Source organism: Trichogramma pretiosum, unplaced genomic scaffold (genome assembly GCF_000599845.2).
Source record: "Trichogramma pretiosum strain Unisexual culture from Peru unplaced genomic scaffold, Tpre_2.0 scaffold59, whole genome shotgun sequence".
NCBI classification, from domain to species: Eukaryota; Metazoa; Arthropoda; class Insecta; order Hymenoptera; family Trichogrammatidae; genus Trichogramma; species Trichogramma pretiosum.
The window spans coordinates 160,159-186,382 of record NW_019641668.1 but is presented as its reverse complement, the minus strand read 5'-3'; the positions used below and the strand labels follow the sequence as shown (position 1 = coordinate 186,382).

Below are 26,224 nucleotides of genomic sequence, written 5' to 3'. Positions count from 1 at the left end.
GTCCATTTGTCCATTTGTCGGAGGCAATTAAATATTAGTAAAAGAGTTTTGAATTGTTCAAGAATGATGATATAGGCGAATCGACGCTCGAAACTACATCGATAATCGACGATAGCCGATAAGACTGGGTAATGGTTTTTTAATAGCTTGCGCGGAGCGTCGAGTCATCGAAACATGACGATTATTTGTATTGTACATTGTAGATTCGATAAGAATGTAGTTGATAAAGTGCACTTTCTAGAAAGTATGGGAAAGTCTTGCGAGCCAACATGGTCAGAATCGACTAGCGATATTTTTTCTGCACCAACGTCACGTATACTCTTGATAAGCCCCACACTTTTCCACTGCAATGCGCTGGTAAAATTTTCCTCCAATCAGAGGCATTTTATCGACCGAAAATTTTAAAAGTTACAATTCTTTGACCATAAAATGTCGAAAGTCCCAAAAGGTTGTCAAGGTCGCGCGGGTAAACTTTCGCGGTCGAACATTTAAACGGATGCGTTAACGTCTGCGCGATGACAGGTCGTCGTCGCGAGTCATCGGGAGCTGCGAGTTGACTTTTTCGAGGCTTTATTTTACACACAGTCCCGCGGTTATGATTGTAGACATTTCCAAATTATCACAAGTATACATTGTAAAATCGTTTCGCAAGTGAATGTGTTGAGCAAAATTGTTACCCCAGGAGCTGCAATATCGCAGCTTGCAAAGTTTCTCTCCGCTGCTGATCTCAATGTACGTAATACAAAATGATTTAGAGTTTTTGTGGTCAGTTTTTCAGACGTATTCTAACCTTTTCTTTGACATTCGACGCAAATCCGCAACGGTTCTAGCAGTCGATATCTCGCGGCTCTCGTCGCAGTAGGAAGCGCGATTATGATAATAATCAAAACTCGCTTTGCAGCTTTTCCCGTAAACAGACGTGTGATCGAGGAAAATTTTTTATCTCTATCGCGCTGAAAAACTAGTGTGACACTGAAAAATAAGTCATCAAGAATCGTCACGGTATAATGCGTGTGCTCGAAACTCCACTCCAGCCATATATTTTTATCGTTTTTTATTAATGTATCCGTTCACGATCCAATTATAGACCCGCGCGTAGTATAGATATCGTATGCTGCATTACGTGTTATTGTGTACTCTATATACTCGTCGCACGAACCGAATGACAATATACGAGAAAGCTTACGTAATGCGTTTATTCTCGCGCTAAAATGCCTCGGGGCGGTATTCTTGGCCGATTTTCAAATGTTCCAACAATCGACAATTTCTCCTTTTTTTTTCCTCCACGCGAACACTCGAGAAACGATTTAGCGAAATGCAAATTCTGAAAAATTACACTTGCGAATCTCGCAAACGTCACCTATTGCGTGTTTCGTCATAATCGCAATAATTATCCTCTGTAATCGTTCCAGAAAACCGACCGGCTGTTGCAGCAGCGGCACCACCACGTGCACCCGGAAATCGGTGATATAAACGCGCGATCATGACCGGTCTCGACGACGAATTTCACAAGAGGCGCGAGGAGAGGCAGCGCATCAGCGAACAGAAGAGGGAGGCTCAGAGAAAAGCCAACAGATACGGCCAGGAGTCGGACAATCCTTGCCTCAAGGAAAAACAGCTCTCCTTCGACTGCATGGCCAGATGCAATCAGCAAAACTACGAGAAGGAGTGCGAGGTGTTCTTTGTGAATTATAAAAATTGCAGGAATTTTTGGGTACGTGATGATGATTCGTGACTATTAAGTATGAGAAAACTTGACGCTTCGCATGAGTTTGTAAAATTTTCTATTTTATTGCAGTCTTCGGTGGAGAAACAACGCAAATGGCAGGGCATCGAGCCAAATATGCCACCGCCCGAGGAACGAGAGAAGATAAGAGCCGAATTTATGGGAAAACTACACAATAAAAGCTAATTATAGACGACGGCGACGAGCGCATTTTCACTTGTATAAAATGTAAATAATATCTGTATAGAGAAGCTTGCACATTGGACTCGTTATTTCCATTGTTATCAATAATAAAGACGATTATTTTTATAGTTTTGTAAAATTTTTCATATATTTTTACACAACTGATCGTTTATCCGTACGCATAGGTTTGCTTCGTTATACATAAATGCTTTTCATTATAAATAATAGTTAATTATTTTATGTGATAACGTTAATTAGAAACGCCATCTTAATAATATGACATTGAAGACACATTTTGATGATGCAATTTTTTTCCTCAAAACTCGTACCTTTTACTACTATAACACTCGTGTTTACAACTGCACTGATAAGATGACACATATAAAACTATCTCTGGCTCTTTTTATTCTTGCAAAATATGCGCGCATATATTATTCCTCATTTTGAGGGATAATAAATTGACATGGTTGCTTTTGTGATATTCTGTGTACAGTAGCTGTGTAGCAAGTCGTGCTTCGTCGGAACGACACCCACAAAAAAATACACCGATTTATCTGCTATCTTATTTCTAACGTTTCAAACTTGATCAATACAGCATTTTATTAATAAGCGTAATTTTTTTTCGTAAGTTTACAGTAAAACGACTGATAGTCATTCGGAGCTTAAAGTAAATAAAGAATTGTGTACATGTATTATCGTTCCGGTGATAGGGATCCGCGCTCTAGCGGGATTCGTCACCGCACCGAATTTTTGCACGTAATATTTCTTTCGTGTAAAAAAACCAGTTTTACATCATTTTTTGATCATAACACGGTTTACATATCTACAACGTGTGTATTAATATATGGCACAGTGTGCACTAAAAATTATAAATAATTCATATTTTATCCATTTGTACACTTTTTTTATGTACTAGTTACGTGATGCAGCATTCTTACAATCAATATGTTCTACACCTGATTCGAAATTGTTATTTTCAATGCTCATTAATATTCACAATTAAAACGCGATTACCAAGGACTTACTTACTTTTCATTCATCATTGTTTTTCCAAAAGTTAAAATCCCTTGTTATTAATAAATTAATTAATGAAAAGTGTGTAAGTCGCGAATTTCATTTAAATTTGTTATCAATGAAGATATACTATAATTACATTATATAATTAAATCGAAAAATGAAGAAAATAAAGAACCTAAAGAATCTAAAAATAGTTGTTCTGTAATCGTCTAAAGTAACATACAATTACAATCATGATTACGTCTTTACAAACGCGCGATGATGCAGCTTTACACAAAATATACAATTTACACAATGGAAATCAAAGTATAATCTTAGATGACTAGAGAAAGAGAGATAATAGAGAATAATCGAGATAATACCTCGTATTATATTTTTCGGACAAAGTGTTAGTTATGAAAAATTCGTCCCTCATCAAAGTTTATACTTCTTTCCTGGAATATTTTTGACATTTTTATATTTGACAAAAAATACTTTTTGGTAAAAATTTTTAGTTGTACACAATAACGACCTTCTCGTTAATGTATATCACATATATTTGAATACAACCTGAAGATTCTTGAAGTATGATTTAAAAAATTATCTAGCTAGCTACCGAAAAATAGGGCTCATAGCTTTTCTTACGATCGGTATTGGTAAATTTAATTCATTAGACTAAAATGTAAGCAATTCGAAATACGAAAAAAAGGCAAGAAGTTCATGGTACTTAAAGATTTTTGCAGAAGGTGCAAAATATGCAGCTATATAATTCAATGGCTGCTTGTCATAAGTTAATATCCGAGAGACAATACATGATTAAAACGAAGAGGTGCGCAGCACACAAAAGTGATGGATATTAAAACCAAGCTTATAACATTTTTAAGTGTAAAACCATTACCTTATACTTTCGAAAGTTCATTACTCTAAGGAAAAAAGTGCTACCACTGAATGGAAACTCTTACTATTTTTTGGTGAACATTTGACTCGAGTACAGACATAAATGAGTACATTAGACTCGCATTGATTCTGATGCAAACAATCACAATCTGAATCACATTATATTGAGCAGTAGCAAGATAAGAATATTAAATAGCGATCTCAGGCTTATTTTAAATTAGAACAGACTGGAGTGAAATTCACACGAAATTTACTACCAAATTGGATATGCTGCCATGAGGTGTCCTTTAAAAAGGATTATTAATTAGAATGGAGAAAAATTGTAAAAAAAATATACCTTTTTTCCCTATACACACTAAACTATGCTATCATGAAATGCATCAGATCTTTACTGGCTTAAGTTTTCTTTTCTCGCACACCTATCATACATATATGTTATCAGTTTTTTCTTCGTTTTTTTAGCATGTATCATCAGCAAGCAGTCAATCAGAATTACTTTTTATTCTAAATGCATTTATCTTGAAATGACGACACATCTGACGTACCTACAAAAAATTAATTTATCTCTTTAATAAACTACTCAAAGCACTGATTGATTTAAAATGTAGAGTATAGCTCGTAAATAATGAGTACTTACAACACATGTACCATAATGCACATGAGATACCAAAGCAACAGCTGCTAATAAGTACATCAATATCAGATCTAAATTTGGTACTGCCCATGCCATAATTGCTGCTCCAGCAGCAGGGAATAATATCCATGGCACAATTTCACACCTAGTATTACTCATTTGTGATACTATTAAACGACACTATAAAATAAAACACAATGTTAGAACACTGATTTTGATTACTCATAATTATCATTTTAAAAATTCATTCACTCACACAAATATTTGAAAATATTGTTCCAACTGCCATATAAATTATTCTTGGATCTCTTTCAATTATTTTACTAGGAGAATACACTACCCATGGTGTAGCTATGACAAACAATAATGCTAGGGGTATCAATGGTCTGATTGCTTCTGGGAATGTTTTCATTTTTCCAGTTTTATCTCTGTATGACCTATTATTTGTACATAAAATTTAAATTACACGTGGTTCAGAAACATAGTATTTGATAAAAGTCAACTTACTTATAAATGTTCCACAATACAACTGGTACATTAGACACTAGAGCACTCACATAAATAAGTAATTCAAAGAGTGAACCTGCTGAGTATCCTCCAGGTAAATCAAATTTCCATGAAGAATGTCCACCAATGCTAGTAAAGAAGAAAACTACAACAGTTGCCACCATCGACAAATCATATCCCCATGGCAAAAAGAGTACACCAGTGTTATATTTTTCCCAATGACTGAGATAAAAGTTTATAAACACATTCCATAGAATGAAGTACATTCTTATGGGTGAAACGCTGTGTTCAGTTCTACCAAACACAGAGTACATACAACTAGTAATTAACATGGTAGTCCAGCTATCAAGTCCATGATCAAATAATTCACCTAAAGGACTAGAAGTTTGAGTTCTTCTGGCTTGTTTACCATCTATGCCATCTATAAATAAAAATATTTGTTAATCTTTTTTGCGCATGTATAACGATGCAAATACTATATGAATTAGAAACTTACCAAGAGTATATGCCATAAAAATATTGAATGCAGCTAAGGCAAATGCAGCCCTAGGTATAAGAGCATACTGCGGCATATCATCACTGGATGCAAAGAAGTAATAATCGTAATATGTGAACATGGCAAAATTTAGAACTGTGAATAGGAAACCCGAGAAGGTGAGTAAATTTGGAGCAACCCATTTTGGACAATACTGCAAAGAAATAGAGAAACGAATTATAAAGAGAGCTTTGTTTACTTGTAAAAATAGATGAAACACAAAGTATTTCCAATTAACTTACCTCAACAACTCTATTCCAAAAAGGATGCATCACATAAATACTCAGTGGGCTGGTGTCCAAGCAGCTGTACTGTAATCACGAGAATTGAACAAATATAAGAGATTGATTATAATAGAACATGACAAATTCTAAAACAATTCGCACGAATGACACAATTAGCGGATGTATTAGATAAATATTGAAGCGAGCTAGACGATTGTGTCGAATCGAGCCCGATCTAGGAATTATAAATTGTTGAGTGCATACAATGAGCAAGCGTTTTACCTTGTAATGCTCGAAGCCAGCAAGATGCTCCTGCGAGAGGTATTCCGCTTCAAGCCGCATCTTCATTTTTCTGTTTATTATAACTTGACAACAATCTTGAATGAAAAAAAGGGAAAATAGGGGGCAAAGCAAGCCGAGATTCGAGGCTGATATGTAAATTTTGCCCGACTATGCGAGCGTGTGCGTGCGATTATAGTTTTACTGCTGCTGGCTGTTCTAAATCTCGTCCATAGTAGTCGTTATACGGCACACACGGGTCGTCGTCGACGTTCGTAGTCGTCGTCGTCGTCGTCGTAGCGGAATAGTGCGGCGCGTACTGATATAACCAAAGCAACCGTCTCGTCGTGCAGCCAGGCCGCAACGTTTTCTTGCCTATATGTGTTACTCATGCGTTTCTACCCACACTCACACGGGCACATAACAGTCACACAACACACCACGAGACACACCACGACAGCAAAGGCGCACAGCCCAACACACGCTACACTATATTTCGCGAGGCCCGCGCGACTTTGTAAAGCTTGATAGGATAGGAGTCGCGGGAGTTGCACGACCAAATGCGTGCGCGCCTGGGGACGATACACGCGCACAAATGTAGCACGACGAGCCGCCAATATTTCGCTACTACTGCTGCTGCTGATACTCTGGCTTCCTCACTCATATTATGCTCGCAGCATATAGGCAACGGCTCCCACCAGTTATCATCATGTGCACAAGTATATGTTGCTGTGTTGTAAGCGCTTTTAATAGGTGTTATATTGGCAGACGAGCGAGCGAGCATCTAGTCATCGTCGTCGTCGTCGTCGCATTCTCTCGGAATTATACGCGCGACGACGTCTGCGACGCGACGACTATGGATTTATTGTAGTTTTTCGAGCGATGCCTCGCAACAGCTTAAAAATAACAACTCGCGTGCGCTCGGGGAACAATGACGATATAGGTATATATGTTATTTCCGATCCGATGATATATCGTTGACGCCCGCACGCGCTCACCTCAGTCTTATCGAAATCTAATCTCCTTTTTCCGTAACGTGTGTGTGTACTATACATTATCTTACAGGTGCCAAGGCTCTCGCGTGTAATGGAATTGACCTTTATCGCGATGGGCCGCGGAGAAACTATATGCGTCCTTGGTATTTTCTCGTCTCGGAGAAATTTAAATTACTAATTGGTATTTACCCAATTAAAACGTCATACTGTGTTTTTATTCAAGGTTTTGCAAGAAAACTTGCGAAAATCTTTTGAAAATTCTGAATATCAATTACTTTAATTCTGGAATAGTATTTCTGCTATTTAGGTGAAATAAAAAAAGATATCAAAAGTTAGCGCTATAATTAATTTATCATGCTGTCAGCGATCTGCGTAAAATATATTTTGATCTCATCTTGTGCCATTCAATAAAATTAATCATATGTATTTAAACGTATTTTAAATAAGCCCGCTTGACTGACATCAATATCTTCTGCTCCGAAATAACGTCAGCGAACGTGAGCGTGAGGTTATCGTCTGCGTTCACGCTGATCGTCGGTGTATTTACTCATTCACGCGATCTTCGTAACTCGCATCTCGCGAGCTATCAATTAAATAATATATCAATAATGTCGTCGGTTTATCGAGTAGCCGCGTTCAGCAAATTGTTGAGCAGATGTGCCTCGTCGTCGAATTGTCATAAACTATTGCCCACAGTGTGTTACGTCAATAATGCAAACCATAAGGTTAGATTGAACAGAATGACAATGTTGCATAAACAATGCTACCAAGTTGTCTATACACTATACAACTGTGCCATAGATTTAATTTAATTTAAAAAATGCATGATTTTGATTGTCATTTATTTTGTATCTAGATTCACGTGGTCAAGTTTTCTGTGCCTTTGAGTAGAAGTTACTCTACCAAAAGTGATCAAAATAAAGCTGCTGCTGACAAGGAAGATGAAAGTGAATGTGAAATTGTGTACATGGGTCAACAAAACAAAAATATCAAAAACATCAAAATGATATCGCTGTCTACTTCACTCATGGGATTATCAGTACAACCAATTGTTTACCAAAAAGCAGTTCTAAGTGGCGAAGTAACCAACTTTACCTTACCAATATTTGCTCTGCTAGGCCTTTTTGCATTGGCAACTCCACCACTGTTGAATTTAATTACCAAACGATATATATTGAGCATTGAGTACTATCCAAAGAGGGATAAATACGTCGCTTCAGTTTATACCCTGTTTGCCAGACAGAAAAAGGTAGCTTTTTATTCTACCACAGTAAAATTAACTTCATTTTTACATTAATTCATTATGATTTTTTAGATTGAATTTACTCCTGATGATGTGACTATTCCTACCGTTCTTGGAATGTTTACTAATTGTTGCATAAAAGGCAAACCCATGTTTATGGATTCAAACTCTTTCTCAGAAGAAAATCAGAAACATTATGTTAGAATAATGGGCTATGATCAACCACTAGACTTAAAACTAGATGAAACTATACCAGACACAAAGAAGAGCTCAGAAAAAACATAACTCAGAAATTTTTCATTTACTGTACACTTTTTATTATGAATAGATTTTTTATTACCTTAACAATATTTATTAATTAAATAAAATGTATGTACATATTTAGTTCATGAATATAAAAAAAACATAGTCTAAAATTAATTAAAATAACTCAAGAAGATGAATGGAAATTTGGAAGATTCTTGATAATATACTGGCATATATTACTTTCCAAAAGTATGGTCAACTAATTTAAAAATTGTCTTGAAAAGATTTTACAAATATAAGTGATGAAGAACAAAAAATAATGTAAAATAAACCATATTTTCAGGCATTAAAAATTTCAGAAACACAGTCCATTAGTTAATCACATTAATAACTACTGATTTAAAGGCAATTCTTAACATGAGTTATCCATTCATTTCTAGATCACAGACGACAAATTTTTCTTTTTCCTAGGTACTTTGAGATAGAATAATCTGTACCTAGTCACGAAAATTTTTACAAAGTAGCTTAAGCTGGTAGTAAATCAAAATCATCTGAAACTGGTACATTTGGTACGTGGGTTTCATCAATTTGAGGTTTGCCTTTAGCTTCACACAATCCTACCTCTTTCAATTTCCATTCCCAATCTAATTTTTGTATAGCATGCAGAGAATCTGCCTCTTGATGGTGTCTAAGTAACATTCCTTCCTAAAATCAAAATATTATTTTAAATTATTGTCAACAATTTTTTTTTAAATTAAACTCGTAAAAGTTCTTACTTTAATTTTCTCCCATTTATCATCTACATCTTGAAGCCAACTTAAAAAAAGTCTACCATTGTACCTACTCCTAGCATTTCTATCCTTCTCTTCTTGCTCTGGTGTAATAACATTATATACTTCTTCATCTTTAAGTATCGTACAAAGAGAAAAAGGTCTTGACTGATTTGCAAGAGCTCTGGCTGCCCTTCCATGCACCCTCAAAATCTCTTGCTCAACAGCCAAAACTAATTTTTCTTTTTCAACGACGTGTGCCATTCTCAAGTCATATCTTTCTTGTTCTTGCTGTGTGTATAAATCTTTCATAGCTGCTGGAACACTAGCTGGAATTGTTACTGTTGGTTCCTCTTTAGTGTTACGAGCTAAAACGTATGTACAACGGTTCATAAGATAATCCTTGAAACCGGAGGGTGGCTTAGGCTGTACTGGAAACAAGCTCTTTCTTCGACGCTCAATCTGTAAATAAAATTTCAAGCGGTTCATATACTTTTTTCATATTAAGAATAAGTTGAGATTCATTACGTTATAAAATGTTTACCTGTTTTCTTATATTTATGAATAACTGTATACAATTCGTTATAGGCTGATCATGCGGGTGAACTTCAGATCCAGTACTTGCTGCCTCAGCAATATCAGACGCAGCAGCAGCTACGGCCGCAGCAGTGTTTGCCTGTTGAGCTTCTTTGTTAGTCTTCATTTTTCTCTTCCGTGGGTGCAGCTCGACCGAAGTTTGTACGTTTGCACCTGCTTCGCCTGGTTCTTTTTTGATGGTTACCTCGGACGAATCGATTGGTTCCTTTTTCATTTCTACGCTCTTATCGCTTTTATCTGTAGAATTGCTCCCTGTAGCAGCGCTGTTACTATTTTTAATAGTTGTACCAAGAGAATCTGTCAACATAGTTTTACTAATTGTAGAGCTTTCAGTACTACTTTCCGGAGTAGGTGAATGATGCCTCTGTTGTGGCGAAGAGTTATTCGATCTATCAGTTGAAGCACACGGCAAAGGAGAAGATGTAAAATAACCCCCATTATTATTCTGTGAATTACCATTACCATTGCCCGCCTTATGAGAACTTCTCAATACTCTCTGATGATGTATGGATGACCTGGACTCATCAAGAACCCCGCTAAAATCTTTTTTTTCATCACCTTTAAGTCCAGCGTTACTGCTGGTATCCATAGGACTTCCGGCATTACTCAATTCTTTGTCCGTAGAATCGTTACTGTTTGAAGTCGCAACAACATAAGGAAGCTGGTGACTCCTATTGGACGTATTTTTACCATTGCGATTACCTTGCTCTTGTTCAGAAGTAGTGCTTTGGGGTATAACAATTTTTAATGGTGGCACCTTTGGTCCACATCCATTATCTGCATTTTTGGATTTGTCGTCTTCTCCATCTGACTCAGGAGTCATGTTAACTAAAAAAACACAATTTTCACATTAATACTACTTCGTTCAATTAATAACTTTTAGAATAACGATGAGTTTTTATGTTAAGGAAATAATCGTACCCAATGATGATTTTGGACTATTTGCAGTAAAAGAGCTTGGACTTCTATGATCTCCAGATCCAAATGTAGTAGAGGCTTGATTAGGCTTAGATATAGGGTTATTCATGTTATTTGTTGATGTAGCTCGTTTCTGCGAAAAAATGAAATGAGTTAGATATTTGATAAGATAATAAATTAGATAAAAAAATAAGAAAACAAGATTAAATAATGAAAATAATTGTTAGCAGATGTAAAAATGTGATCACTTCAATTACAGTTACAATTAAAAGTAAATCCGTTTGAGTTTTAATGCTCTTATAATAATCAAGAACATGAATAACAAGCAGCAATACTTGTAACAATACTTCTATTGATAAAACTAAACAGAAGTAACCTTCATCTAACCTTTTCATTTACGGCGGGATTGTTTCTGTTGACAGTCTGATTTCTTCCAGCAGCTCCTTTCACGGTAGAAGTCTCTTTTCCAGTATCATCCTTTTTCTTACGCTTACGGGTTTCTTCATCTTGATCATCAGTTGAAACTGGATCATTTTCATAACTTCTTTTATTTGAAGACGGAGCAATAGAAGAAGATGGAGACGCCGTAGATGATAATACATTTTCATCTATCTGCATAGCACTTGATGTTGAGGATGTCATTGAATCTGCTGAAGGGTTGCTTACTGTGATCAATGATGATGTCGTCGAAGATGAACCCGCAGCAGAGACTGTTGACGTTATAGTTGTTGATGTTGCAGATGAATTTGAATTAGTGAGCCCTGTTATAAATTTAGATTAACATTTAGTTTAATTATTTGTAGCAATTAAATAATCAACAAAAATATGAGCAATTTGTACCTAGAGAAGTGTTTCCAACATTAGCACCACTGCTTTGACTTTGACCAGTACTACTGGTACTACCAGCAGGATTTGATGAAGTTGAAACAGATGCAGATGCAATGTTACTATCTTTAGCATCTTTTTCATTAGGATTTGGATTAGGCGATGTACTGGAACCTCTTACAGGGGTGGCTTCTTTAGAAGATTTAAATTCATAAACATCACTGGCATCTGCTGATGAAGAAGACGATGAAGTATTGCCCTTGGCTAATGCCGCTGGAGCTGCACTTGCATTTGATGATTTTGTTGTTGACGATGAGGATGATACAGTCTCCATCTCTTTAGAATTCTACACATAAATAAGCACAAAACCCAATGAAATAACTTGCATTTCTGATAAAGCGTTTATTTTAAGAATGTTTTTTTTAATGATACCAGTACACTAAAGGTAATTATTTGCCTTCTGTAATAGAAAGCAAGATATGCAATTTACAAGCCGCTAAGGACAAAAAATTATATACAGGCTTAAGCCATAATATTCCAATTTTACACATATCTAGTACTTTTAATTTATTCAACAATAATAAGTTTTTATTATTATTTAAAGTTTTCACATTCATAACAATTTAGGTTGGAAGCACTAAAGTTATTAGTTGAGTAGTACATATACATAGTAGTTAAGTAATAAACGTTTTGTATGATAGTTAAACCAAAAATGATTGAATGTGAATATCAATTTTACTGTCATACCACATAAAAACGTGTTGATTCCTTTTGTAAAACAACCAATCAATCACTCACACTATTATAATGCATTTGAAATATACAACAACCGTTGAGTGATTTTTTTCAAATCCCATTAAGTTTATCGTTCAAGAAGAAAGTGGAAAACATTTAAAACTTACGTGTGAAGTGGACGTCGATGATATGCTTACTGCCGCAGCGTTGGACGTACTGATGCGTTGCTGTTGTTGCTGCTGAGATGGCGTCGCCGTACTACTGCTCTGCTGTTGGGCTGATGTGGCGCTTGACTTTTTATTATCATCCCTCGCGCTCTGGCGCATGGGATTCAGCCTCAGGGTTACACGGCCACCGTTAGTAGACCCTTGCTGCTGTTGCTGTGACTGCTGCTGACCGATCGTTTGTCTGTCGCTGCTACCTGCGAGTACGCAGCGAGACGAAAAAACGCGATTACAGATAGTGAGCAAGCACACTACGTGGTCGTTAACCTACACGCACAACTGTCTACACTACACAGATAGAGCTTCGGTGCGTGCTTCGCGAGCAGTGTATACTGCATGAGAGAGTGTAGAGTAGCGTAGCATTCGCTTATTCACACTGTGCATCAGAAATCTCATCTTGTCTCTTTCTTTCTCGTCCCCTCTCTACTACTTTCACGCCCCTCCACCTCAGGCACCGAAGACGTGAATTTCGTCTTTTATATCTCGTGAATATAGAGCGAGGTGCATGAGATTATCAAAACAACCAATTTTAACGCGTGATTAGCTCGATGAGTATTTAATTGTAAACAAAAAAAATCGATCTCGCGTTTGACAGACAAAAATTCTCTTCGAGAATACATATTTTATGAAATGAAATTAAGCGAACGTTTAAACGCACAATAAGTACATTAAGATGCTACGTACGAGTCAGAGGCAACAAGCGCAGCAGGCTGCACGAGCAGCCAATTTACATAACACTTGAAAAATGCTCACTTCTACTTTGCGGCGGTGTCCTTCGCATCGCCGTGGTGAGGGCGGCAGCCTCGTCCGATTGAATCTGTTGCTGCCTCGAGTGATGACTCTGCGAAGACGACTCGCCTCCTGCACCGCTGCCGATGATCTCCTTATCGCATGCCAGATTACTGCTGCTACTACTACTGGAGCTAGATGCAGTAGAGGCAACGGTTGTGGTAGCGGTGGCGGCGACAGGAGCAGTTACAACATGAGAACTAGCAGTAGAAGCGACAGTAGCAGCAGCCGCCACCGCCGCAGCAGCAGCAGTAGTCGCGCTATTGTTGGAGGCAGCAGCGGACTCGGCCGGCGAACCGGCGGCTAGTGGACTCTCGGCGCGACTCGCCTGCCTGATGGTCTCCTCGACGTCCGCCGTTGACGAGCTCGAACCAGCGAACTCTGGAAAAACGATAAGCCGGAATTTATCATCAACGCCGATGATTCAACCTTTTCGAAACGACGAGCTGAATTCGAGCGAGACTCGACGTTTGACGGCAAAAATCGGGTCGACGCCCATTACGTCTGGGAGCAACGACTTGCAGTATTATAGACGAACATATTCAGCAGCTTGCATTTTTACACGCTCGAAACTGTAACTCGACGTTCGCCAGCATCGCCTGCAGCAAGGCGGCGTCATCTGGTGGTAGTCTTCCCCGAGCGAGAACGGCGAACGACCGACAGAACAACAAATTATGCTCTTTTAACAATCGATTTGAATTTCATTACTTCAAAAATCATTTGCTTCACTTTCTCACTTTAAAATATCTGAGAATTTTTTATTTGTTTAACGATTCAAAGCGTTCAATTAAATAATTAATAAAAGGATATAATAGTTTTTTCTCATTAAATCGAATTTCCCATTGCTCTTTTGAAAATTAAGATCAATAATAATCTTACCATTTCTTCTCCTCTGATTCTGCAAAGGTGACGCACGCGTATTACTTGAAGTCGAAGCTGTGGTACTCTCATTTGAATTGTTCAAAGCTGAAAAAAAAGAAATTGCATTTTGTCAAATCCAAGCAATGTCGATCTAAATTTGTTTACATATTGAAAAAAAGCCACTGAAAAACAATGTACGATTAGAGACAAAGCGAGGGAACAGGACGATGGTTACATTCACATGATCGTTTCACCAAAGGGTACGATCAAAAATGTATTATTTGACTGATGAGAATGGTGATCACATTGACATACATAATATAACATAAACATGTTTGGAGCAATGTTCGAGCGATCGCGGCACATGTGGCTTTGTTTTGGTTCGTTGCAGGTCCCTCTCACACACATTCTATTGGAGACAGACGACACGCACAACGCACCTACATATATACAGACACACACAAACAGCATGGCATATAATGGCACTGACACATGAGGTGTCGCATTTGCTCGGGTTCCCGACTTTATATCCCTCGAACTACAATATAAGAAAAAACAAAAAAAAATTACAATGATTCGCTAAATATTCACAAACATCCTGTACGTGATTCTCATTCTTCACCGTTATAACTATACCATCTTCTGTTTTAGAACTGGTATACACTCTGCACGTACACTGAAAACCGTAAGCAACACAACGCCAAACTACATAATCACGATAGCACGTGGACATAGTGAATAAGTAATTATTGTAAACAAGGGAAGGATGTGTTCGGAGGTTTGGAATTAATTTCAACCCCATTTTTACACTAACACGCTACTACACAATACGAGCCACAGAACACAAATGAGCGTACAGTCACGAGAGACAACATAAACTGGTATAAATAAGCTGCTGTAGGGCGCGAACTGAGATCACATTTAATATACACACACCAGAGCGCGTGAAAATTTGTCGAGATTAATCAGTCGCCAAGGTGAATGGTCGGGATTGAGTCGCCGTTGGATAAACAGACCGGAACCCCACGTGCCATCGTACAACCGTCGATGCAGCTATCGATATAGAGAAATTATATTATCCCGGCCTGGATTTTCAATTTTATCGTGGTTCTTCAATAATAGCCATAGGAATTGTTTGGTAGCGCCTAATTTTTCTGCAATTGCAGCTAGCTGTAACTCCGCTAAAGAATCGTACCAATCTAGCAATACCTTTAATTCGAGTATAAGGTTCACACGGTCCTCTGCCGATTTAAATTCATCAGCATTTTAATCCGCTTGGCTGAACTGTATTATTTATTCCAAAATGTATAGGCTGTCAATAACAATAGTTGTTGACTTGGCCCACAAGCGGTGGAAATTCGATGTGTATAAAGACAGAAGGAAATCGGGACCAGCGATTTTGATAACGTTGAAGCGAGATCATAGTTAGCGGTGGCTACTGCATAATCCACGCAAACGGCGCGGTGCATTTTGTTACGCTATACGTTATTACGATGTTGTGCCTATGTGCAATGCCACAACAATCGCTCGCTAGAAAATGTTCCGAGGCATGCAAGGCAGCAGGTATAGCTGCCAACTGAGCGCATCATTTACAGAACAGGCGCGTTTGTTTGTTTGTTTGTTTGTTTGGGTCTTACCTGATGTCATCTCCTGAGAAGTCATCTGCAGGATGAGGGCCAGTTGCTGGCGCTCGGACATCCGAGCCGGATAAGCGCGGAAACGACTGTTACCGCTGGCAGGCATACCGCGGCCTCCTCATAACACGCAGCAACAATCGAAAGGATCGCCTTCGAAAAACGAAAACGCGTCGGAGATCCGCGTGCGAGTTGTTGTTTACTTTTTTTTGGCACGTTCCGCTTTCTATACACAGTGTTTTCAGGCCGGAGCAGAAGAAGTGAAAGACGTGCTGCAGCCTGCACTGTATATACACTCACACAGGCGCGCACGTATACACGATACCACAACAGTCCGTACCCTGCTCCTGCATAATATTTGCGCGCCGTTGGCGATGCTATGCACTATACAGCACTATAATGTGTTGTGACCGCTGCTGCTGCTGCTGCTGCACACTATATCTAGTGTCACTGTCTGTCTATATGCGCGTGCGATTGGTAAACACAAGTTGGTCGAGAGATTGCACGCGAGGCGGCTAAGCTGATGGCGCAGCTAGCACAATAATAGCGTGTGTCGCGCGGGTACGGAGTGCGTCACGCTGACGCTCGACGACGATGCTGCCATGCGATCGCTGCCGCGCGACTTACCCGCACACGATGCTCTCCGTTGCACTATGCACCTAGTCGCCGATCGCTGCAACTTTATATGGGCCCCCCAGGACGAGGATCCAACTTTATAACCTTAAAAAGGCGCGGAAAGTGCAAAACACTAGACAATGCAGCGCCATTTTGGAGGGCGCGCGAACGACGCAGAATACACTGCCTCTGTGCATATAGAGGCTGACTGCTGAGTGCTGCTGCTGCCGCCCCTCCGCTTAGCTCGTGCACTCTTGTATACTGCTGTTCGCAGCTCGCTTCTCTCTCTGTTTTCCTCTCTCTCTCTCTCTCTCTCTCTCGAGTTACGAGTCACTGAGTGCACACTGGCAGAATGACGAAACGTCGCGACGATGTTGTGTATAATAGGTATTGTAAGGCTGCTGCAACTGCGCGTCATTCATCGCGCGGGAGTCGCATGTCGTCTTTGCAATTCGCTTTGTTGTTGTCGTCGTAGTCGTCGTCGTCCCGCGAGTCGGCCGACAGAAGGATCGTTGTTGTCGTCGTTATTTTGTGCTACACGGGTCCCGGAGTTATAAAATCGGAGTCGCTCGCGTTGGGCGCGTATCTTCAGTGCACGCGCGCGAGCACAACACTGCGGATTCGCCCCCCCGCGGGCGGCCGCGCGCGCGCGTGTGCCCATTCACGCTCTTCCATGTGTGTGCGTATATGTGTGCAGTAGTCCGTGCATGTGTGCGTGCAGTCTCTGTTTTGAACATCGTCGCGCTCTATATAGGTATAGTTGCGCTCGTGCTGTCTTGTGTTGTTGGTGCAGCAGCTCCGCTGCGGGTCGCGCCGCGCGCGAGACCGATACGAGGGTGGGGGCCGGTTTATGCGCAATCATGATGCAAGCGGCGGCCAATCCGAGCAATATAAATCGCTAATTATAGCGAGGCTGCAGTTGAGCGCGCGAGATTCGAGATTGACGCGTCCCATCGTTCATGATCGCGCGCACTGCTCGTTGTAGAGGGTAGCCAACGCGCACTCAAGATCAATTATCGTGTGCTGGCTGTCGATTGCCTATTATGCTAGTATTACATGATGAAAGGTATACCTGGTTTTTCATTTCTTCTGCGTTCCAACCAACAGAAAAAGAGCTCAGTATGTCAGTTTTATTTTTCAGCCATGTGACTAAGGTACTCCTAGGAACACCGAATTCTTTAGCTATTTGGGATTTACTTTCTTTACCTAATTCAACTTTTCGTATCGCTTCTAATTTTTGCGCTATTGTGCGAAATATTTTATTTTTACTTTTACTTGACATGATGTTTAGACTAAATAGGCTACTAATGTATGTGCGTGGCTAGTGCTACAGTTGACTAAAATTCAACGCGTTTATTTTAATATGGTTGTTAGGCTTATACATAATACATACTTGCATACACATTATAGTGTAATGTAAATAACTTTTCAGTTTTTTATTTCGAATTATGATATTGATCGAATTATCGAGATAAATTAACATTAAATTTACATTGAAAACGCTAAAAACAGAGCTTGAATTCGAATTATCGAGAATTTCGAACTATCGAAGTTTTACAGTGAAATCGGCTTTATTTGGACCAGATCGACTTTGGCAGGTCTCAAAATAAAAGGTCTTACGCGTAAGATTGAAAATTTCAAAGTATAAAGTATTATCATATCTACGTATACTTATATAAATTTCAATTTTTTGAATTATCAGTCTGAACTCCTTTGCTCGTAGAAACATTATTGTACTTTCGACCCGACACTCGGGAAACCACGTTCGTATTGCAAGATACAACTGTTGCCAGAAATAATTGTCTGTCGTAAGTTGTGAGTTATTGAATCGCTTTAAAACATTGTCTCGAGCGACTCCTCTTTCGATGTTTCGTAGTGTAGCGATTATCCTTTCTCTCGATATGTTTGCCGTTTTATGTTGCCTCGGCATTGTAATTACTCAACTAATAACGACTACTTCCTACAAAATCAGTGGGAAAACTGAGACCTAGTACTTATGGAAATAAAAATATGTAACAACAAACTTTTTTTACGATTTGAATGAATAACACGTCAAATGTACAATAAATGTTAGGTGATGTATCTATGTTAGAAAAGTTCCAAATTCTATTTGATTCAAATAAATTTATTCGAAAACCTATTTAAAAAAAAAACGGGTATATACCTGTTAAATAAATAAAACGATTAATGCCTATTAATGCTCTAACCATTCTTTATTGTTACTTTTTAATGAATTTTTCTATAAGGGCAGTCATTTTACACATACTTTTTTCGTTTCGCCTTTTGTTATGTCCAAATGATTTCTTTGTTTTTTTTACCACTTGATTATCAGTCTCGATGGGTTGACAAGTCAAATTTACGACGTTCATCAACGAAGTTATCTACAATATGTAATAATCATAATAACAACAACAACAACAACAACAATAAATCTAATGATGACGTTGATGACAATGATCATTAAAATATAACTTATAATAATAATAATAGTAATAATAATACGGTAACAATGATAAAAGAAGTAATTATAAATACAATGAAATATCCTTTTGTTCAATTTTACACATTGTTTCAGATGTATCCGTCAATTCTTTTTGTTTTTCATAAAATCGTTGCATACAAAAATGATGGATATATTTTTTTTGTACATATAACGAAGTGTGCTTACAGCATCGATGAGAGAGAAAATCTAGAATCAATGTCAAGCTAGCGGATAAGAGTCATGGGATCCATCTTCGCGGAACTACAATCCGTCGCAATTTGTTAAACATATCGCTTTTATCTCCATAAAATTCAAAATTATTACCATCTAGCTTTTATCAGCGACATTCATGAATATCACGCTGTATCATGTGTTTTTCTCATTTAACCCCGTAGCACAAGGAATAAAGAATGAGAGATCGAAGAAAGAAGAAGGGAAGATAGATCAAGCGATACATATCGTTTTTGGTGCCACATCGAATCATAAGAAATTCTTTTGGAAATGTGCACAAGTGTAGCTCGTTTTCTTTTTTCACAAATGATTAGACCAAGTTGGGCTCGCACGTGCACCCGATTTCAACAAAGTTTGCGGCGACTATCGCTCGAATATTTCGATATTTCAAATTTGAATCTGATACTACTTGATTTCGTCTGTCGCGGCGAGCCAGCTTGGGTGCATATAAGGGCGAATTTTGTGCATTCGAAGAATTAGTACAAAGAGTACGAAATTTGTTCAAATTTTTGATTTTTTTTGGTCAGTGTTGGAAGAATCACGTCTATTAATTAAACATATTGTGTATGTATGTGTGTGTATGCGTATGTGTCCGAAATGTAATAATATTTATACTTCCTCGATACTTGTTTTACATCTTACTTCCGGTTATTCATTCGAAAACATCGTCGTACACATTTATTTTAAAGATCAAATTATTTTGTATCTCATTCTTCGCTCTTTCGCCATTCATTCGTTTCACGTATGTTTTTTTGCAGCTATATAATCGATAAAATATTTCTAATGCGAATGTGTATCATTTTTTTTTTATTTTATTGTTATGACATAGTCTATTGTCTAAAGAGCTAATTTCTACTTATGTTGTAGTATTATAAGTATAATGTACGTATTTATATGAACATTGCGTTTGCTTTTTTATGTGCTTGGGTATTTTTTCTTTTCGCCACTCGATAACAACAACGATGAGGATATGAATCGATAAGTGTCGGTGTATCGACCACACGTGTGTATAACGTTACACGAAATGAAGATCAGATGGAACAATTGCATTGGATTCATACAGTTTCATTGCTCATATGCGAGCCGAGTCCTCGCTTTTCTTTAGACATATTATAATAATGCGTATACCTCGCATCGGTTGCTTCTCTGCGTCAAAAAACTAATTTTTTTATTTATTCAATCTACGAGTACTAAACGTTTGATCTAGAATCTTTAGAATTTTATGGTATTGTTTGTTCGTAAATCAATTGTGGCACAGAAATAAACTCATTGTAATCAATGTCATTTTTCACTGGCCGAAGATCTTTGTGTGTTGCAATGATATTCCACGACAAAAATTCGAAAAATTCTACTCTGTTAAGTCCTGTGAAATTCTCTACCAGTCTTTCCTTTTGTTATACAAATGTTTCTCTTACGTACATTTGTTTTTCTAGCTATTTATTTATTTTATAAGTTTTTAAACCCTGTTTACAATATCGTGTTCGTTGCTTTGTTTGATGCATTTTCTTGCACTTGATGAAAACTTTTTTAGATCTATTCTAATAGCCAACTGGTCTTGCTGCTTTTCTCGTTTCGGGAAGACTAGCAAACCGAATTCTTAAAAACGTATTTTCATCTCAGCGCAGATTCATAATAACACTTAAACTATAACGATGAAGTTCGGCAATATTTTTACGAAAATAATTTTTTTTGTTTTCCGAAAAGAAAACGATTTATTAGCTAAAGATACAAAGCATGCAATTTCTGCATTTATTATTACTCTGAACTCGTTGAGTTAATTTAACTGAAAATGAGAGAAGCCAAAATATCTCAACAGACAAATTAACTCACTTATTTTTCTTCGAAGCAATAAATTTTTCACTGTCGCTCAATGCCAATGAGACTGTATAGTAATTTTTTATGCAAGGAAACCAGTTATATAGAATATTTTTTCTCAAGTTGGTAAAAAAACGTTTTATTATCGCATCTAAATATTTTAACATATGGCAGAAATTATATAATATACCTTTGCATTCTTTTAATTTGATTTCTACTTAATATGATATATGCAATACATGTAATGAATTTATACTTTCAGGTTGATGAAAAATACAAAGAAATCGTGTTCAACCGAGGTTGGATGCATACGTTGAAATTATAATCTAGGAACATTTGCACAAATTGTCATTTACCTGCTCACGCAATCATATAAAAGATTTAAAATTCAGATGAAAATATCGAATAAACAAATACAATAGTATGTTTATGGTTGAACGTTGAGGCTGAAAGTTTTTCATGAATGCATTGAAAATCAATGAATTACTTTTAAACTTATTCATACACTTACTCATTACGACTATACATGAGACGATACACCATGATGATTTAGATTAATATTATTCATTACGAAATACTTATCATAACATACATCATCAGTTTCGTCCAAAGAATTATTACAACAGTAAGTGTATTATTTCATTTAATTTGATATTATAGTAAAGTTAGGGGCTTAAATCGCTGGAACACCTCACTTCCACATAGTATACGCATAAACATTGGTAAGGTGATTTTTACTTTTTTTACGTTCGACAGGCGGTTGAAAATTTAGATTGAATAGCTTAGGACCAGCCTAATAAATGCCAATCTACTGCTTCACGATACATGCAAAATCATGATGATACCCTTATAGTTTTCATAGTCACGTAGTACAGTTTAATTTCCATTCTTCTGTTCTAGAGTCAAAACTGAAGTAAATAAGAATCAAATTAACAACAACTCACAGAGATTCTTGTGTTGTTGATGTTATAAAAAGCGTAAACCTTTTGAACACACAATTGATACTTTTGTCGATGTAAAAAACTCAAGAAGAAAATATCTCCACGTGTATTGTTCAGGATTTTAAAATTTACACTGATGCATGGCAAATAACTACGAAAAAGTATCTTTAAAAATCGCTTGTACAATTTCAAAATTTGATCCAAGAATTTTGTTTATTCTCACGTGTACACGCTCATTAATATATACCTGAAAAATCATATTAATGGTACAATTCACGTGTCTGCGTGACCAGGATATTCATGATATAATACATTTTTAATTTAAATTTATAATATATAGATATAAAAACTTTTGTGCATGTATAACCATGCGATATTCGATAACGACGCACAAAAAAGTTTCCCGAACACTCGAATGGTATTAATGTATAGAAACTCGCTTTTCTTTCACGCTCAGCGAGGAAAAATGAAATCTTAATTGCAACTCGCCGTCATTGCGACGGTATACACAGATACAATAATAACAGTTAAATCATTCTTTCGAGCTTATTTATCGGAAACTGCGTATATACGCGTGTGCGTAACGCACAACTCGCCGCGAATGTTTAATATCATCCGACTCGAAACAATGCTCTATCCTATCTATGAACGTATCTGCCAGAGAACGATATTGTCAGAACGTCGACGGGGAGCGATCCTCGCCTCTTGACCTGGGCCGACGAGTTCGACATGTCTTCCCTCTTCAATTCGCGCTTGTTTCGCCAGGAAGAGTCGGCGTTGTCGCCGGCGCACGCGAACATCTCGGGGCCGCCACTGCTGCGCCTGCGAAGAAGCTTCTTGCTGCCCGTGCGACGGGTCTTACCCGACGCGCTGATGTTGGAACTGTTGCGGCGTAGCTCCGATATGTCGGCCGGTACCGAGCCTCGTCTCGAGGTCAGTATGGCCGTGGTGGTGCCACCCTGATCGAAAGTTATGCGCCCGAAACCGTTGTTGTTGCTTCCCGTCGCGCTGGTCGTCGTATTGTTGTTGGCGTTGTTGCTCGCGTGATGCAGGTTGTTGTTCAGAGGATACATCTCACGTTCTGCTGCAAATGGGAACGATATTTTATTGAGCCGAAAGTCGACGCTGTTACAGTAACTGCGCTATGATGTATTTTGCACTTAAAAGCTTACGTCCGGTATAAAATGATTACAATTTTCTAAACGTTATTATCAAGTCATTGCAACATACTTTGGGATAGCGATATTATTACTTAGATACAGTTGTTTATAAGAGCCTTTTTAACTGAAATTACTGGAATTTTTGTTTAAATCAGTTAAAATCGATTTACCTATAATATTCCATGAAAATTATTTGAACTATTGATCTGACTAGGGGTATGCTGTTCGAATATTTCTTTTTAAATATTACCAGAGAACAAATTTAAATACAGTCAAAACTTTTTAAAAAATTTACAACAAGAGAAAAAATTCACAAAAGGAGAGTATAAAAAAGTCTTAAGAAAAAGCTGTATCTTGGCGAAGTATTAAAATTTCTTAAAATCTAAAACTTTTGTCTTGGAAAAGTTTGAAAAATTCCATCCAAATCTGCGATATAAAACAAAATTGTATTTTAAAAATTTAATGCTTACGTAAGCCCTTAAGGCATAAGCAACGACAATGATTATTTAATATTATAAAACGCGCAGTCTCTCGCAGTAAAAAGATTTGAATAGACTCTTGACATCATGATTCAAGTCGACCTCTCGATTTTACTGCTCGTAATTTTACCAATAATCCGCGCGCACACAACTACTGCGATGTATTTTATGGGCTCGATGTATTGTATGTCTCTCGCATAAAGCTAAAACATAATTAGGTCATCTTTTTTCGCTAAATCTGTACGTACAATGTCGCTCGCCGCACACCCATTTACGCACTCTGACGTCAAAGACTTGCCGATATTTGCTGACGTCACGTTAAATTTTTTTAAATGTTCACGAACATCCGAGCTGATTTGAATGCGTTTTCACAGTAATAAAAATAATGAACGTACTCGCGCGAGCAAATTAGTCGCGAAAGAAAAAACGAGCCTGCGACGACGACAGCGACGCGTGCACGCGTAGCGCTGATTTTCATGAAAATTCCCACGAAGCAAAAGAAAGAAAAGGCAAAGCCGTGTATACAAAAGCGTCAATTTGCTTCTTTTTGCACCGCACGAAAATCGTTACCTGCAGTTAGCAAAACGAGATTGCCAATGAGATTTCCTAAGGTCATTTCGTGCGGCAGACTGGACCGTCTCTTGCTTCCGCTTATTAGCACGACGTGCTTGCTTCCACCAGAATTAAGTTTACTTGGACCGTTACGATTTACACCTGCTGCATCTGTCCATTTTAATTGTTTGAGAGGGAGAAAAACGGCAAAGTTACTTTTTTTTTGTGTTGAACAAAAAATATTACATACATTTCATACTAGCTCTTATGCTCGATGGTTGCGCATATAACGCGTATTACTATATTATATAGTGACCAAGACAACTACGTGAGATTGAATAGCCGCAGCAGCAGGCAGAGACTAACTACATAATTCGCACAACTAAAAGGTGAAATCATGTGCATGATTGCGGTTTTTGCTGCGAACAAAAGCGAGTACGGTACGACACTATAGCACGACAAAGGAAAAATGGTATTTTTATTAACTTGGTTGAGCAGTTATGTCGGCCGGCACACTGCCGCGTCTGGAGCACGACTCTATCGTGCGATTGTTGGCCGTACTGGTCATCGTCGTGGTCACGCCGCCATCGTCTAGCCTGGCCTGCAGACCAACGGGCGCCGAGCCGCGTCGCCGTGCCCAACCCTGCAACAAGTATTTCGTCGAAATTATTTCGCTGCTACTATCGCGTGGTCACGGCAAAATGTGTTTTCAGTCTTCGAATCGTTACCTGATTGCTGGCTGATCGCCTATTCGAGATCGGAACCAGAACGGCTCCCTTGTTAGTCATTTCTTCGACGCAGATTCGCGGGTCGACGTTCTCTTTCATCAATTTGAGAATCTTGGAGCTCTTCTCCCTGGTCGTGTCGCTGTAGTCTCTCTTGGTACCGGGCAAACTCACGCTGTCTACGCTCTTGCGAGGTTCTCCAGTCCCAGCACCGCCGCCTCCACCGCCCATACTGCCGCTGCCGCTGTCGCTAGACGGTGTCGCGCTGGCTTGTCTCGGCGGCGAGTCGGGCGGACTGCCGATGAAAAATTTACCTCCTGCAAGACTGGTGCCGGCGGTCTCGTCCTCCTGGGTCAGTGGTATGGTGGTGAAACGTCGCCCCGAGCCCGGAGTTCGACTCTTGCTCTGCGTCGGGGTGGAGTGTCGACGCAGCTCGCCGCCGCTCGACGAGCCCGTCAGGCCGGGTTTGACGGTGAGGTACTGCGGACTGGGCGACGAGATGCCGCTGTGAGTCATCGGCGTGGTCGGCATCGCCGCCGAAGTTGGCGAGTTGGAGCGCGAGGACGAGCTGTCACCCTCGAGAAGTACCTCGGTGCAGCACTGCGACATCTCGGCGGTCGTCGACATGTATCGCATTCGGGCGAACGGCTGTACCGGAGGGAAGGTTTGCTGTCGAGTCAAGGTCGCCTGTCGATTCGTCGTTGCTTGCTGGCTCTCCAATGCGTTGTGATCCCTGCTCAAAAAGTAATGACACGGACATTAATCAATTTCGTCACGAATCAATTAAAGCTGTGCATCGCAAGTATCGTTGCTCACCATGGCTGCTGCTGCACCAAGCTGCTCAATCTGATGGCCTCGCGACTATTGGCGATGCTGGCGATGCTCGGCTCGGGCAGCAGATTCTCGGCGCTGACGGGCCTGTCGGGCGCCGGGGAGGCCGAAGAAGAGGCACTCGTGCCCTGGCCCTGACTGTGACAGCTGATGCTCTGGGTCGGGGAGGCGCCGTCCGAGCGATGATGATACTGCTGCTGGAGGCTGCTGTAGCGCGACGAGAGCTGATTCGGGGCGCCGCCCGGTAGGCTCTCGCGACGATTGGTCGTGGGCCGCGGCGCCAGAGTCAGCAGGCTGATGGGCACCGAGTGACGTCGGCCCTGGATCGAGGCTTTCGGTGGAACCAGACCCCGCGGCGACGACGACGACAACGGCAGTTCCAGACTGGCCGAGTCCTCCTGTATCGTCTGTGTGGGACAGCAGAAGCATCGCGTGTTTACGTTTTTAATATAAATATTTCTTATTTCATTATTATTATTTATTTTTTTAACGAGCTCGACAATAATATGATTTTTTCGTCAAAGGGAATAAAACGGAAAAAAAAACTGGGTGAAACGTGATAAACGCGGATGTAA

At 39.1% G+C, this 26,224-nt stretch overlaps 5 protein-coding genes across 14 annotated transcripts in view; 2 read left to right on the top strand and 3 right to left on the bottom strand.

The window, feature by feature from the left end:
- Window positions 1–575: 575 nt before the first annotated feature.
- On the top strand, window positions 576–2,202 carry LOC106654898 (coiled-coil-helix-coiled-coil-helix domain-containing protein 7). 2 transcript variants are annotated; one of them, XM_014375023.2, is made up of 3 exons: window positions 576–732; window positions 1,413–1,714; window positions 1,799–2,202. In XM_014375023.2, exons 2-3 carry the CDS (start codon window positions 1,484–1,486, stop codon window positions 1,910–1,912), a joined length of 345 nt encoding a protein of 114 aa, XP_014230509.1. In that variant the 5' UTR covers window positions 576–732; window positions 1,413–1,483; the 3' UTR covers window positions 1,913–2,202. The 2 variants fall into 2 exon arrangements, with proteins under 2 accessions (XP_014230509.1, XP_014230510.1); XM_014375024.2 differs by lacking the exon at window positions 576–732 and adding an exon at window positions 774–1,002.
- LOC106654895 (ethanolaminephosphotransferase 1-like) lies at window positions 2,030–6,968 on the bottom strand. The gene is made up of 7 exons (XM_014375021.2): window positions 5,985–6,968; window positions 5,721–5,789; window positions 5,440–5,632; window positions 4,944–5,364; window positions 4,693–4,873; window positions 4,440–4,616; window positions 2,030–4,347 (listed from the first exon to the last, which is right to left on the bottom strand). The coding sequence occupies exons 1-7, from the start codon at window positions 6,048–6,050 to the stop codon at window positions 4,285–4,287; spliced, it is 1,170 nt and encodes a 389-aa protein (XP_014230507.1). The 5' UTR covers window positions 6,051–6,968; the 3' UTR covers window positions 2,030–4,284.
- Window positions 6,969–7,223: 255 nt separating this feature from the next.
- LOC106654939 (transmembrane protein 70 homolog, mitochondrial) lies at window positions 7,224–8,582 on the top strand. Its single transcript, XM_014375103.2, has 3 exons — window positions 7,224–7,701; window positions 7,833–8,225; window positions 8,292–8,582. Exons 1-3 carry the CDS (start codon window positions 7,585–7,587, stop codon window positions 8,502–8,504), a joined length of 723 nt encoding a protein of 240 aa, XP_014230589.1. The 5' UTR covers window positions 7,224–7,584; the 3' UTR covers window positions 8,505–8,582.
- Window positions 8,575–17,030, bottom strand: LOC106654938 (serine-rich adhesin for platelets). Of its 5 annotated transcripts, none has more exons than XM_014375099.2 (11): window positions 14,755–15,094; window positions 14,203–14,289; window positions 13,288–13,704; window positions 12,478–12,731; window positions 11,591–11,921; window positions 11,138–11,511; window positions 10,754–10,883; window positions 10,289–10,660; window positions 9,780–10,129; window positions 9,242–9,697; window positions 8,575–9,170 (listed from the first exon to the last, which is right to left on the bottom strand). In XM_014375099.2, exons 1-11 carry the CDS (start codon window positions 14,984–14,986, stop codon window positions 8,991–8,993), a joined length of 3,183 nt encoding a protein of 1,060 aa, XP_014230585.1. In that variant the 5' UTR covers window positions 14,987–15,094; the 3' UTR covers window positions 8,575–8,990. The 5 variants fall into 5 exon arrangements, with proteins under 5 accessions (XP_014230585.1, XP_014230586.1, XP_014230587.1 ...); XM_014375100.2 differs by having other exon boundaries at window positions 10,295–10,660; XM_014375101.2 differs by having other exon boundaries at window positions 10,391–10,660; window positions 14,755–15,067.
- Window positions 17,031–21,104: 4,074 nt separating this feature from the next.
- The window catches only part of LOC106654913, a 40,670-nt gene continuing 35,550 nt past the window's right edge, over window positions 21,105–26,224 (bottom strand). For 2 of the 5 annotated variants that reach the window (XM_023460318.1, XM_023460320.1), the window contains 5 exons: window positions 25,635–26,056; window positions 24,822–25,551; window positions 24,580–24,736; window positions 24,112–24,264; window positions 21,105–22,986 (listed from right to left, as the gene is read on the bottom strand). In XM_023460318.1, coding sequence (XP_023316086.1) covers window positions 22,541–22,986; window positions 24,112–24,264; window positions 24,580–24,736; window positions 24,822–25,551; window positions 25,635–26,056 — 1,908 coding nt within the window. In that variant the 3' untranslated portion in view covers window positions 21,105–22,540. The remainder of the gene's footprint in view (window positions 22,987–24,111; window positions 24,265–24,579; window positions 24,737–24,821; window positions 25,552–25,634; window positions 26,057–26,224) is intronic. The other 3 variants (XM_023460319.1, XM_014375052.2, XM_014375051.2) reach the window with 3 other exon arrangements.

What these genes read in the sequence shown, in the direction of transcription:
- LOC106654898 (XM_014375023.2), top strand. Translation starts at nt 1,484, where the DNA reads ATGACCGGTCTCGACGACGAATTTCACAAGAGGCGCGAGGAGAGGCAG. An exon ending in AAAATTGCAGGAATTTTTGG is followed by an intron (nt 1,715 to 1,798) that starts GTACGTGATGAT and finishes ATTTTATTGCAG; the next exon opens with TCTTCGGTGGAGAAACAACG.
- LOC106654895 (XM_014375021.2), bottom strand. Translation starts at nt 6,050, where the DNA reads ATGAAGATGCGGCTTGAAGCGGAATACCTCTCGCAGGAGCATCTTGCT. An exon ending in CAATATTTTCAAATATTTGT is followed by an intron (nt 4,617 to 4,692) that starts GTGAGTGAATGA and finishes TTTATTTTATAG; the next exon opens with TGTCGTTTAATAGTATCACA. An exon ending in TGCATTATGGTACATGTGTT is followed by an intron (nt 4,348 to 4,439) that starts GTAAGTACTCAT and finishes AATTTTTTGTAG; the next exon opens with GTACGTCAGATGTGTCGTCA.
- LOC106654939 (XM_014375103.2), top strand. Translation starts at nt 7,585, where the DNA reads ATGTCGTCGGTTTATCGAGTAGCCGCGTTCAGCAAATTGTTGAGCAGA. An exon ending in TCAATAATGCAAACCATAAG is followed by an intron (nt 7,702 to 7,832) that starts GTTAGATTGAAC and finishes TTTTGTATCTAG; the next exon opens with ATTCACGTGGTCAAGTTTTC. An exon ending in TGTTTGCCAGACAGAAAAAG is followed by an intron (nt 8,226 to 8,291) that starts GTAGCTTTTTAT and finishes ATGATTTTTTAG; the next exon opens with ATTGAATTTACTCCTGATGA.
- LOC106654938 (XM_014375097.2), bottom strand. Translation starts at nt 14,986, where the DNA reads ATGGGGTTGAAATTAATTCCAAACCTCCGAACACATCCTTCCCTTGTT. An exon ending in TGAATATTTAGCGAATCATT is followed by an intron (nt 14,290 to 14,754) that starts GTAATTTTTTTT and finishes CTTTTTTTTCAG; the next exon opens with CTTTGAACAATTCAAATGAG. An exon ending in GACACCGCCGCAAAGTAGAA is followed by an intron (nt 12,732 to 13,287) that starts GTGAGCATTTTT and finishes GCGTACTCGCAG; the next exon opens with GTAGCAGCGACAGACAAACG.